Here is an 18,032-nt window from a genome sequence, read left to right on the forward strand (position 1 = left end):
AAAATGAAGATTTTAGAAAAAAGAAGATGTTGAATAGTAAGTTGAATTTTACTTTACAGGGTAGTAATTTTATTCCCCCTCACTATTTTTTATGGTGAGGGGGGTAGGTAGTGGCTTTTTTATTTGGGTGTGTGACTAGGGGCTTGGGGACCCCTAGTCACCTTTGATGGGGGAGGAGGGGATTTTCATTTAGGGCCCCCACCCGCCGCTCAGGGGTGGGGGCCGGGGGGGACAGTAGGTCCTCCCCTTATTGTTTTTTAGGGCCACCCACCCACCGCGCAGGGGTGGGGGCCGGGGAGGAGGACAGTAGGTCCCCCCCTTATTGTAACTTAAGGCCCCCACCCGCCGTGGAGGGCTGGGGGCTGGGGGGGAGGACAGTAGATCCCCCCCCCATTCTTTTATAGGGCTCCCACCCGCAGCTCAGGGGTGGGGGCCAGGGGGAGGACAGTAGGTCCCCCCCTCTTATTGTAACTTAGGACCCCCACCCGCCGCTCAGGGGTGGGGGCGGGGGGGAGGACAGTAGGTCCCCTCCATTATTCTTTTATAGGGCCCCCACCCGCAGCTCAGGAGCCATGTTACTCTGTATATAGAGGGAGCCATGTTTACACTGTATATAGAGGGAGCCATGTTACTCTGTATATAGAGAGGAGCCATGTTTACACTGTATATAGAGGGGAGCCATGTTACTCTGTATATAGAGGGAGCCATGTTATTCTGTATATAGAGAGAGCCATGTTTACACGGTATATACTATTCCTATGTAACTGTGTGCAGTATGTGATTCGTATAATATTTTTCACATTGCTAGTGTGTTTCTATGTGTTAAACGTATGTTGTTCGGTAGTTTCCATCCGTACACTATACGAAGGGAAACTACCGAACTGGCGGACCACCCCAGAGAGAAGTGTGGCAGCTATTAAGGTTCACACTTTCTCTGACCGCAGGTTAACAGGCTTGTTATGAATGTATCTGGGTGGTCGCCATTCGTATGCGTACACGTGGCGGTCAGAACCCCGTTCGGTAGTTTTAAAGTACCGAACGAGGGGATTCGTATAAAGGGAAAGTTAACCATGGATGGCAGTATTTTCTATGTAATTCACCTCCCGAACAAAGACCGACCGCAGGGCCAAAATGTATGGAACCCTTTTCGGATACCACCTCGTGTGCGGTCGGACAAATTACACCCTCCACCTAACTCCCAAACCACTGGTCCGATCTGGGTGAATTTTGGATATGTTAGTCACCCAGATCAGGGCTACCAGGGGGTACCATTTAAATAACTGTACCAGGCTGTTTTGGGGTACATCCAGAATAGGGGTAAAAGTATACTAGTTATAAGTGGAATATGTGTCACACTGAGGGGAGGAGAGGTATGGGAGGTAACTACTGTACTATTGGCCATTGTGTTAATTACTGTAAATCCCTCCCTTGCAAGGGAGAACCCATTATAAGAAAGTGTGTGATTAAAGGATTTCAGTTCTGCTCCTGAAACTGTATGTCGTCCAGTTATTGGGATTGCTGTTGGGATATTGCTGTATTACTTTGCCTGCTGGAAACCTTGCTTGTGGATTTACCATTGCCTTGTTCCTGAGCCTCACTGGAATCTTAAGTGGAGAATAGCTGTGGGATATTAGCTCTCCGCTACACTCTGTATATAGAGGGAGCCATGTTACTCTGTATATAGAGGGAGCCATGTTACTCTGTTTATAGAGGGAGCCATGTTACACTGTATATAGAGGGGAGCCATGTTACACTGTATATAGAGGGGAGCCATGTTACACTGTATATAGAGGGGAGCCATGTTACACTGTATATAGAGGGGAGCCATGTTACACTGTATATAGAGGGGAGCCATGTTACACTGTATATAGAGGGAAGCCATGTTACACTGTATATAGAGGGAAGCCATGTTACTCTGTATATAGAGGGAGCCATGTTACTCTGTATATAGAGGGAACAATGTTACTCTGTATATAGAGGCAGTGGCGTTCTAAGGGGGGGCGGCGGGGGCGGTCCGCCCCGGGTACCACTCACTAGGGGGGAGCCCGGGATGAACTTTCGCAGGGGCAGCAAAATGCCGCTCTGTGTCTTGTGTAAAGGGACCGGCCGCTAATAAGACTATCTACCCGAGTTTCCCATCCAGCAGCAGCAGGGTCCTCTGTTCTCGCGATCCGCGAGAGCGTTGCCGTGGGTTGCCATAGCAAAGCTCTCGCGGATCGCGAGAACAGAGGACCCTGCTGCTGCTGGATGGGAAACTCGGGTAGATAGTCTTATTAATGAGCATGGAGAATACTGGGCCCCTCTAAACTGCCCAGTGATGCTGTGCCACCGGACCACCAGTCGAGGAGGATGGGAGGGACAGGTAAGTGGCAGCACTTATTCCACACAACATACACACTGCATCTGCACGCACTCTGCACACACTCTGCACGCACTCTACACACTCTACACACTGCATCTGCACACACTCTACACACTCTACACACTCTACACACTCTACACACTGCATCTGCACGCACTCTACACACTCTACACACTGCATCTGCACGCACTCTGCACGCACACACACTGCATCTGCACGCACTCTGCACGCACACACACTGCATCTGCACGCACTCTGCATGCACACACACTGCATCTGCACGCACTCTGCACGCACACACACTGCATCTGCACGCACTCTGCACGCACACACACTGCATCTGCACGCACTCTGCACGCACACACACTGCATCTGCACGCACACACACTGCATCTGCACGCACTCTACACGCACACACACACTCTACACGCACACACACACACTCTACACGCACACACACACTCTACACACACACACACTGCATCTGCACGCACTCTACACGCACACACACTCTACACACACACACACACACACACACACTCTACACACACACACACTCTACACACACACACACACTCTACACACACACACACTCTACACACACACACACACACTCTACACACACACACTCTACACACACACACTCTACACACACACACTCTACACACACACACTCTACACACACACTCTACACACACACTCTACACACACACTCTACACACACACACTCTACACACACACACACTCTACACACACACACACTCTACACACACACTCTACATACACACACACACACACTCTACACACACACACACACTACACACACACACACTCTACACACACACACACTCTACACACACACACTCTACACACACACTCTACACACACACTCTACACACACACACACACACTCTACACACACACACACTCTACACACACACACACTCTACACACACACACACTCTACACACACACACTCTACACACACACACTCTACACACACACACTCTACACACACACACACTCTACACACACACACTCTACACACACACACACTCTACACACACACTCTACACACACACACTCTACACACACACTCACACTCTACACACACACACACTCTACACACACACACACACACTCTACACACACACACACTCTACACACACACACACACTCTACACACACACACACTCTACACACACACACTCTACACACACACACACTCTACACACACACACTCTACACACACACACTCTACACACACACACTCTACACACACACACACTCTACACACACACACACACACACACTCTACACACACACACTCTACACACACACTCTACACACACACACACTCTACACACACACACACACTCTACACACACACACACTCTACACACACACACACTCTACACACACACACACACTCTACACACACACACACACACTCTACACACACACACTCTACACACACACACTCTACACACACACACTCTACACACACACACACTCTACACACACACACACTCTACACACACACTCTACACACACACACACTCTACACACACACACACTCTACACACACACACTCTACACACACACTCTACACACACACACACTCTACACACACACACACTCTACACACACACACACACACACACACACTCTACACACACACACACACTCTACACACACACACACACTCCACACACACACACACACTCTACACACACACACTCTACACACACACTCTACACACACACACTCTACACACACACACACTCTACACACACACACTCTACACACACACACACACTCTACACACACACACTCTACACACACACACACTCTACACACACACACACTCTACACACACACACACTCTACACACACACACACACACACACACACTCTACACACACACACTCTACACACACACACACTCTACACACACACACACTCTACACACACACACACACTCTACACACACACACACTCTACACACACACACACTCTACACACACACACACACACTCTACACACACACACACACTCTACACACACACACACTCTACACACACACACACACACTCTACACACACACACACACTACACACACACACTCTACACACACACACACACTCTACACACACACTCTACACACACACACACTCTACACACACACACACTCTACACACACACACACTCTACACACACACACACTCTACACACACACACACACACACACTCTACACACACACACACTCTACACACACACTCTACACACACACACACTCTACACACACACTCTACACACACACACTCTACACACACACACACTCTACACACACACACACTCTACACACACACACACACTCTACACACACACACACACACTCTACACACACACACACACACTCTACACACACACACACACTCTACACACACACACACACACTCTACACACACACACACTCTACACACACACTCTACACACACACACTCTACACACACACACACTCTACACACACACACACACACTCTACACACACACACTCTACACACACACTCTACACACACACACACTCTACACACACACACACTCTACACACACACACACTCTACACACACACACACACTCTACACACACACTCTACACACACACACACACTCTACACACACACACTCTACACACACACACTCTACACACACACATACTCTACACACACACACACTCTACACACACACACACTCTACACACACACACACACACTACACACACACACACTCTACACACACACACTCTACACACACACACTCTACACACACACACTCTACACACACACACACTCTACACACACACACACACTCTACACACACACACACTCTACACACACACACACTCTACACACACACACTCTACACACACACACACTCTACACACACACACACTCTACACACACACACTCTACACACACACACACACACACTCTACACACACACTCTACACACACACACTCTACACACACACACACACACTCTACACACACACACACTCTACACACACACACTCTACACACACACACACTCTACACACACACACACTCTACACACACACACACACACTCTACACACACACACACTCTACACACACACACACTCTACACACACACACTCTACACACACACACACTCTACACACACACACTCTACACACACACACTCTACACACACACACACACTCTACACACACACACACACACACACTCTACACACACACACACTCTCTACACACACACACACACTACACACACACTCTACACACACACACACACACACTCTACACACACACACACTCTACACACACTCTACACACACACTCCACACACACACACACTCCACACACACACACTCTACACACACACACTCTACACACACACACACTCTACACACACACACACACTCTACACACACACTCTACACACACACACACACACACTCTACACACACACACTCTACACACACACACTCTACACACACACATACTCTACACACACACACACTCTACATACACACACACACACTCTACACACACACACACACACACTACACACACACACACTCTACACACACACACTCTACACACACACACTCTACACACACACACTCTACACACACACACACTCTACACACACACACACTCTACACACACACTCTACACACACACTCTACACACACACACACTCTACACACACACACACTCTACACACACACACTCTACACACACACACACACTCTACACACACACACTCTACACACACACACACTCTACACACACACACACTCTACACACACACACTCTACACACACACACACACTCTACACACACACACACTCTACACACACACACACTCTACACACACACACTCTACACACACACACACTCTACACACACACACACTCTACACACACACACACACTCTACACACACACACTCTACACACACACACACTCTACACACACACACTCTACACACTCTACACACACACTCTACACACACACACACTCTACACACACACACACTCTACACACACACACACTCTACACACACACACACTCTACACACACACACACACACTCTACACACACACTACACACACACTCTACACACACACACACACTCTACACACACACACACTCTACACACACACATACTCTACACACACACACACTCTACACACACACTCCACACACACACACACTCCACACACACACACACTCTACACACACACACTCTACACACACACACACACACACTCTACACACACACATACTCTACACACACACACACTCTACATACACACACACACACTCTACACACACACACACACTACACACACTCTCTACACACACACACACACTCTACACACACACACTCTACACACACACACACACTACACACACACACACACTCTACACACACACACACTCTACACACACACACACTCTACACACACACACACACACTCTACACACACACACACACTCTACACACACACACACACACTCTACACACACACACACACACTCTACACACACACACACACACTCTACACACACACACACTCTACACACACACTCTACACACACACACACACTCTACACACACACTCTACACACACACACACACACTCACACACACACTCTACACACACACACACTCTACACACACACACACACACACTCTACACACACACACACTCTACACACACACACACTCTACACACACACACACTCTACACACACACACACACACACACTCTACACACACTCTACACACACACTCTACACACACACACACACTCTACACACACACTCTACACACACACTCTACACACACACACACTCTACACACACACTCTACACAAACACACACTCTACACACACACACACTCTACACACACACACACACTCTACACACACACACACTCTACACACACACACACACTCTACACACACACACACTCTACACACACACACACTCTACACACATACACACTCTACACACACACACACTCTACACACACACTCTACACACACACACACACACACACACTCTACACACACACTCTACACACACACACACACACACTCTACACACACACTCTACACACACACACACACACACACTCTACACACACACTCTACACACACACACACACACACACTCACACACACACACTCTACACACACACTCTACACACACACACTCTACACACACACACACTCTACACACACACACTCTACACACACACACACACTCTACACACACACTCTACACACACACACACACACTCTACACACACACACTCTACACACACACACTCTACACACACACATACTCTACACACACACACACTCTACATACACACACACACACACACTCTACACACACACACACTCTACACACACACACTCTACACACACACACACACTCTACACACACACACACACTCTACACACACACACACTCTACACACACACACACTCTACACACACACACACTCTACACACACACACACACACTCTACACACACACACACACACTCTACACACACACACACTCTACACACACACACACTCTACACACACACACACACACTCTACACACACACTCTACACACACACACTCTACACACACACACACACTCTACACACACACACTCTACACACACACTCTACACACACACACACTCTACACACACACACACTCTACACACACACACACTCTACACACACACACACACTCTACACACACACACACTCTACACACACACACACACTCTACACACACACACTCTACACACACACACACTCTACACACACACACACACACTCTACACACACACACTCTACACACACACACTCTACACACACACACACTCTACACACACACACTCTACACACACACACTCTACACACACACTCTACACACACACACACACTCTACACACACACACACACACTCTACACACACACACACTCTACACACACACACACTCCACACACACACACACACACACACTCTACACACACACACACACTCTACACACACACACTCCACACACACACACACACTCTACACACACACACACACACTCTACACACACACACACTCTACACACACACACACACACACACACTCTACACACACACACACTCTACACACACACACACACCACACACACACACACTCTACACACACACACACTCTACACACACACACACACACTCTACACACACACACACACACACACTCTACACACACACACACACACACACACACACACTCTACACACACACACACACACTCTACACACACACACACACACTCTACACACACACACACACTCTACACACACACACTCTACACACACACTCTACACACACACACACACTCTACACACACACACACTCTACACACACACACACTCTACACACACTCTACACACACACACACACACTCTACACACACACACACTCTACACACACACTCTACACACACACACACACTCTACACACACACACACTCTACACACACACACTCTACACACACACACACTCTACACACACACACACACACACTACACACACTACACACACACACACACACACACTCTACACACACACACACACACTCTACACACACACACATACACACACACACACACACTCTACACACACACATTACACACACACACACTCTACACACACACACACACACTCTACACACACACTCTACACACACACACACTCTACACACACACACACACACACTCTACACACACACACACACACACTCTACACACACACACACACTCTACACACACACACACACTCCACACACACACACACTCCACACACACACACACACACACACTCCACACACACACACACTCCACACACACACACTCCACACACACTCTACACACACTGCATACACTCTACAGACACTGCATACACTCTACAGACACTGCATACACTCTACAGACACTGCATACACTATACACACTGCATACACTATACACACTGCACTAACTATACACACACTGCATACACACTGCATACACTGCACACACACTGCATACACTCTACACACACTGTACACACTCTACAGACACTATACACACTCTACAGACACTGCACACACTGCATACACTGCACACACTGCATACACTGCTCACACACTGCACACACTATATACACACTATAGACACTGCGTACACACTATACACACACTGCATAAACTGCACACACACTGCATACACACACACTGCATATACTCTACACACACTGCATACACTCTACACACACTATACACACTCTACAGACACTATACACACTCTACAGACACTGCATACACTATACACACTGCACTAACTATACACACACTGCATACACCCTATACACACACTGCATACACACTACACACACTGCATACACTGCATACACACTGCATACACTCTACACACACTGTACATACTCTACACACACTGTACACACTCTACAGACACTATACACACACTCTACAGACACTGCATACATTGCACACTCTACACACACTATACATACTCTACAGACACTGCATAAACTATACACACTGCACACACTGCACTAACTATACACACCCTATACACACACTGCACTCACACTATATGCACACTATACACACTGCTTACACACTATACACACACTGCATACACTGCGCACACTATACACACACTGCGCACACTATACACACTGCATACACACACTGTACACACAATATACACACACTATACACACTATGCACAAACTATAAACACACACTGCACACACTATACACACTGCACACACTACATGCACTGCATACACACTATACACACACACTATACACACACTGCGCACACACTGCATACACATACATTTAAAAAAAATTGCAGTTGTTTTTTACATTTCAAAGTTTGAGAGGGGGGTGCCAAATAAAGGATCTGCCCCGGGTGCCAAATGCTCCAGGTACGCCCCTGTATAGAGGGGAGCCATGTGACTCTGTATATAGAGAGGAGCCATGTTTACACTGTATATAGAGGGAGCCATGTTACTCTGTATATAGAGAGGAGCCATGTTTACACTGTATATAGAGGGAGCCATGTTACTCTGTATATAGAGGGAGCCATGTTACTCTGTATATAGAGGGAGCCATGTTACTCTGTATATAGAGGGAGCCATGTTACTCTGTATACACACACACACTCTACACACACACACACTCTACACACACACACTCTACACACTCTACACACACACACACTCTACACACACACTCTACACACACACACACACTCTACACACACACTACACACACACTCTACACACACACACACACTCTACACACACACATACTCTACACACACACACACTCTACACACACACTCTACACACACACACACGCTCTACACACACACACACTACACACACACTCTACACACACACACACACACTCTACACACACACACACTCTACACACACACACACACTCTACACACACACACACACTCTACACGCACACACACTCTACACACACACACACACTCTACACACACACACACACACTCTACACACACACACACACTCTACACACACACACATACTCTACACACACACTCCACACACACACACACTCCACACACACACACACTACACACACACACACTCTACACACACACACACACTCTACACACACACACTCTACACACACACACACACTCTACACACACTCCACACACACACACACACACACACACTCCACACACACACACACTCTACACACACACTCTACACACACACACACACACACACTCTACACACACACACACTCTACACACACACTCCACACACACACACACACACTCCACACACACACACACTCTACACACACACACTCTACACACACACACACTCTACACACACACTCCACACACACACACACTCTACACACACACACACTCTACACACACACACACTCTACACACACACACACTCTACACACACACACTCTACACACACACCACACACTCTACACACACACACACTCTACACACACACCACACACACACCACACACACACACACACTCTACACACACACACACACACACACACACTCTACACACACACACACACTCTACACACACACACACACACACACACACTCTACACACACACACACACACTCTACACACACACTCTACACACACACACACACACTCTACACACACACACACTCTACACACACTCTACACACACACACTACACACACACACACACACACACACTCTACACACACACACACACACACTCTACACACACACACACACACACACACACACTCTACACACACTCTACACACACACACACTCTACACACACACACACTCTACACACACACTCTACACACACACACACACACACTCTACACACACACACACACTCTACACACACACTCTACACACACACACACACACACACACACTCTACACACACACACACTCTACACACACACTCTACACACACACACACACACACTCTACACACACACACACTCTACACACACACTCCACACACACACACACACTCCACACACACACACACTCTACACACACACACTCTACACACACACACACTCTACACACACACTCCACACACACACACACACTCTACACACACACACACTCAACACACACACACACACACACTCTACACACACACACTCTACACACACACACACTCTACACACACACACACACTACACACACACACACACTCTACACACACACACACACACACACACACTCTACACACACACACACACACACACACTCTACACACACACACACACACACTCTACACACACACACACACACTCTACACACACACACACACACACACACTCTACACACACACACACACACTCTACACACACACTCTACACACACACACTCTACACACACACACACACTCCACACACACACACTCCACACACACACACACACACACACACTCCACACACACACACACACTCCACACACACACACACACACACACTCCACACACACACACTCCACACACACTCTACACACACTGCATACACTCTACAGACACTGCATACACTCTACAGACACTGCATACACTCTACAGACACTGCATACACTATACACACTGCACTAACTATACACACACTGCATACACACTGCATACACTGCACACACACTGCATACACTCTACACACACTGTACACACTCTACAGACACTATACACACTCTACAGACACTGCACACACTGCATACACTGCACACACTGCATACACTGCTCACACACTGCACACACTATATACACACTATAGACACTGCGTACACACTATACACACACTGCATAAACTGCACACACACTGCATACACACACACTGCATATACTCTACACACACTGCATACACTCTACACACACTATACACACTCTACAGACACTATACACACTCTACAGACACTGCATACACTATACACACTGCACTAACTATACACACACTGCATACACCCTATACACACACTGCATACACACTACACACACTGCATACACTGCATACACACTGCATACACTCTACACACACTGTACATACTCTACACACACTGTACACACTCTACAGACACTATACACACACTCTACAGACACTGCATACATTGCACACTCTACACACACTATACATACTCTACAGACACTGCATAAACTATACACACTGCACACACTGCACTAACTATACACACCCTATACACACACTGCACTCACACTATATGCACACTATACACACTGCTTACACACTATACACACACTGCATACACTGCGCACACTATACACACACTGCGCACACTATACACACTGCATACACACACTGTACACACAATATACACACACTATACACACTATGCACAAACTATAAACACACACTGCACACACTATACACACTGCACACACTACATGCACTGCATACACACTATACACACACACTATACACACACTGCGCACACACTGCATACACATACATTTAAAAAAAATTGCAGTTGTTTTTTACATTTCAAAGTTGGAGAGGGGGGTGCCAAATAAAGGATCCGCCCCGGGTGCCAAATGCTCCAGGTACGCCCCTGTATAGAGGGGAGCCATGTGACTCTGTATATAGAGAGGAGCCATGTTTACACTGTATATAGAGGGAGCCATGTTACTCTGTATATAGAGAGGAGCCATGTTTACACTGTATATAGAGGGAGCCATGTTACTCTGTATATAGAGGGAGCCATGTTACTCTGTATATAGAGGAGCCATGTTTACACTGTATATAGAGGGAGCCATGTTACTCTGTATATAGAGGGAGCCATGTTACTCTGTATATAGAGGGAGCCATGTTACTCTGTATATAGAGGGAGCCATGTTACACTGTATATAGAGGGAGCCATGTTACACTGTATATAGAGGGAGCCATGTTACACTGTATATAGAGGGAGCCATGTTACACTGTATATAGAGGGAGCCATGTTACACTGTATATAGAGGGAGCCATGTTACACTGTATATAGAGGGAGCCATGTTACTCTGTATATAGAGGGGAGCCATGTTTACACTGTATATAGAGGGGAGCCATGTTATTCTGTATATAGAGGGGAGCCATGTTATTCTGTATATAGAGGGGAGCCATGTTATTCTGTATATAGAGGGGAGCCATGTTATTCTGTATATAGAGGGAGCCATGTTACACTGTATATAGAGGGAGCCATGTTACACTGTATATAGAGGGAGCCATGTTACACTGTATATAGAGGGAGCCATGTTATTCTGTATATAGAGGGGAGCCATGTTATTCTGTATATAGAGGGAGCCATGTTACACTGTATATAGAGGGAGCCATGTTACACTGTATATAGAGGGAGCCATGTTTACTCTGTATATAGAGGGAGCCATGTTACTATCTGAGGTGGTTATCTATGATTGGCCCTGGCATGTTTGTTAGTCTGGCCTGCATGGTTGTCTGGCATGAATAAAAGTAGCATGTTTCAACTATATTAGTAGTTAGACTAGTTTGCACTAAAACATGTGCAAATGGGGAGTTTGCGGTTGTGCAAATGGACTGTTTGCGTTTTTTTGCCGTGCGTTAAACGGGGAGTTTGGTCTGTCACTGTGAAGCAGGCATAACCCTTGCACTACCTGATCGATACAACATCATACCTGATGTTTTAAAGCACGTTATTCCAAACAATTTAGGAATGTTAGGTGATTTATGCCCTTTATGGATTAAAACCAGACTCTGCATCAACTATCAATTTTCCATGGGAGTTTTGCAATGGATCCTCCTCCGGCATGCCACAGTCCAGGTGTTAGTCCCCTTGAAACAACTTTTCCATCACTACTGTGGCCAGAAAGAGTCCCTGTGGGTTTTAAAAATCACCTGCCCATTGAAGTCTATGGCGGTTCGCCCCCGGTTCGCGAACATTTGCGGAAGTTCGCCGTTCGCGAACCGAAAATGTTATGTTCGTGACATCACTACCGTTAAACTGAAAAATTAATTCAGGGTAAAATAGCCAAGTTGGAAGCAGTTTTTGATTCAGCTCATTTTTCAAATATTGTTTGTTTTGAGCTACTTTTTTAACCCCTTAAGGACTGAGCCAAATATACACGTTGTGAACAAAACAAAACGTAAACAAAACCTGGCATTTGCGCTACATGTCTGTCCAACCGTAATTCACCTCTCTCATATTAAATGCACCCCCCTTATTATATATAATTTTATTCAGGGGAAACAGGGCTTTCATTTAATATCAAATATTTAGCTATGAAACATAATTTAATATGAAAAAAATGGGAGAAAATAAGAATTTTTTTAGTTCTACATGTCATTTTAACTGTCAATGTCATAATACTGTTTGCTTTTACTGCAATAAAATACACATTTGTATTCAGCAAAGTCTCACGTGTAAAACAGTACCCCGTATGTACAGGTTTTATGGTGTTTTGGGAAGTTACAGGGTCAAATATAGCACGTTACATTTGAAATTGAAATTCGCCAGATTGGTTACGTTGCCTTAGAGACTGTATAGTAGCCCAGGAATTTAATTTACACCCATAATGGCATACCATTTGCAATAGTAGATGACCCAAGGTATTGCAAATGGGATATGTCCAGTCTTTTTTAGTAGCCATTTGGTCACAAACACTGCCCAAAGTTAGCGTTAGTATTTGTATGTGTGTGAAAAATGCAAAAAACACCAATTTTGGCCAGTGTTTGTGACTAAGTGGCTACTAAAAAAGACTGGATATACCCCATTTGCAATACCTTGGGTTGTCTACTATTGCAAATGGTATGCCATCATAGGGGTAATTTACATTCTTGGGCTACCATAGGGTCACTAAGGCAACGTAAGCAATCTGGCGAATTTTAATGTGAAAAAAATGAAACCCAAGCCTTATATTTGACGCTGTAACTTTTGAAAACACCATAAAACCTGTACATGAGGGGTACTGTTGTACTCAGGAGACTTCGCTGAACACAAATATTTTTGTTTCAAAACAGTAAAAAGTATTGCAGCAATAATATCGTCCGTGTAAGTGCTGTTTGTGCGTGAAAAATGCAAAAAAAAGTCACTTTTCGGGCAATATCATCGTTGTTATACATTTTACTGTTTTGAAACACTAATATTTGTGTTCAGCGAAGTCTCCCGAGTAAAACAGTAACCCCCATGTACAGGTTTTATGGTGTCTTGGAAAGTTATAGGGTTAAATATAGTGCTAGCAAATTAAATTCCCTATACTTTCGGCATGGGTTGTCAGGCAGGTCCCACTAATTGTAATTAATTAGGATACCTAATTATGTAAAAATATTACATAAATATATGTGTAGAATTAATATATTTATATATATAATTTTTTTTAGATTTTTATTTATATATAGGTATATATATATATATAATATATATATATATATATATATATATATAGTGATATATACGCATATATGTATGTATATAGATATATATATATTTCGTTCTACGTGTATTTTGATATAAATATATATTAATATCATAATACAGTTAGAACGAAATAACACACATCTATATATTTTAATTATTTGTTTATTTAATTTTTTTACGTATTTACATATTTATTTTTTTATATTATGTGTATATATATATATATATATATATATATATATATAATTATACATATATTAATAGTAAAATATACATATATTAATAGTAAAATACACCTAGACAGTGTATGTGTGTATATATGTGTATATAATCTAAGTGTATATATATTTTTTTTTAATTTGAATTCAGCCAGCAGGGGGACTACCTGTCATTACAGGCAGCCCCCCTGCTCGCAATGCCTGAGCCAGCTATACCGGCCATGTGATTGTGAGGTCCTCGCAAGGACCTCACTCTCACATGGCCCGGGGGGGCTGAAGAGGGCGGACATGCCGCGGGGGGCTCCCTGGAGTCCCCCCAACCACGATCGCCGGCGTGGGATCGCCAGCGACCGGGTAAGTAGAAAAAAAACCAGAGGGCGTACAATTACGCCTGGCAGCGTTTAGAGCCGCTTAAAAAAGGACGTAATTGTACGCCCTCCGGTCTTAAGGGGTTAAGTTTGATTTTCAGTTCAACACATTGAGCTCTTTATAAATTAATCCCTGTGTCAGTTTAAACTCATGAGCAAGTTCTCTTCTTGGGTCTTGATATCTGCACTGATAGCTTATTAAAATACACATAATATACAATACTTTATATCGTAAGTACTGTAGCTGTAAAGTCACAACATTCTTCCTTCTAACATGAAATAAAGTGAATTAAAGGACATTGTAAACACTGTAACTGCTCCATTGCATTGAAGTGGCTACAATGTCTGGAGTTCCCTGGCACCGACCTTCCATTCACCGTCAAACCAACTTTAACTTATTAATGCTCGATCTTAGCCCCCTCTGTGATGCTTTGGATAATGTGGAAGTGATGGCTGAGAGTGCTAGCTGACAGCAGTGTTAAAGTGCTCAAAAATGAATTAACATTGAATAAAGGGATAGTAGCACGTTATCCAAGCTACTATAAATTAAATAAGATGAAATGGTTGTAGTGTTCACTAAACACGGAATAATTAATTGAAATCCACATTTTATTTATAGGCCAAGAAAATGTGTTAAAATAAAATCTCCAACTATTTACGATGGTTTTATCCTAAATGTTAAAAGTTTGTTTTAAATTCACTTTAATTCATGTTAGTGGATTAAATAATTAATTTCACATAATTAACATCTTACACTCACTATGCTGGGAGGATATAAAGAGATATATTTATATGAGAGAGAAGTGATCAGTGAGGCTGAAATAACACAGCCAGCATCCTCCTTGTATTTGCATATTTCACTATTCCAGCTGTCAGTGTATATAAGTTTCCTTGTACAGGAGAAATCTTATAGTCTGTATGTGACAATTCACAGCCACAAAGATGGTCCCTCTCAGTTACCTGCTGTGTGTGATTATGCTTTATATTCAGGGTAACAATGGATTCTCATTACACGTTTTATTTTAATCAATGTGTGCTTT

At 44.7% G+C, this 18,032-nt stretch overlaps 1 gene segment (V, D, J or C); it reads left to right on the forward strand.

Moving 5' to 3' along the window:
• Nucleotides 1-17,898: 17,898 nt before the first annotated feature.
• Nucleotides 17,899-18,032, forward strand: part of LOC134614151 (Ig kappa chain V region Mem5-like) — a 48,845-nt gene continuing 48,711 nt past the window's right edge. Inside the window, 1 exon segment of the V gene segment in view lies at nt 17,899-17,983. Coding sequence covers nt 17,935-17,983 — 49 coding nt within the window.

This window comes from Pelobates fuscus, chromosome 6 (genome assembly GCF_036172605.1).
Source record: "Pelobates fuscus isolate aPelFus1 chromosome 6, aPelFus1.pri, whole genome shotgun sequence".
Taxonomy (NCBI): domain Eukaryota; kingdom Metazoa; phylum Chordata; class Amphibia; order Anura; family Pelobatidae; genus Pelobates; species Pelobates fuscus.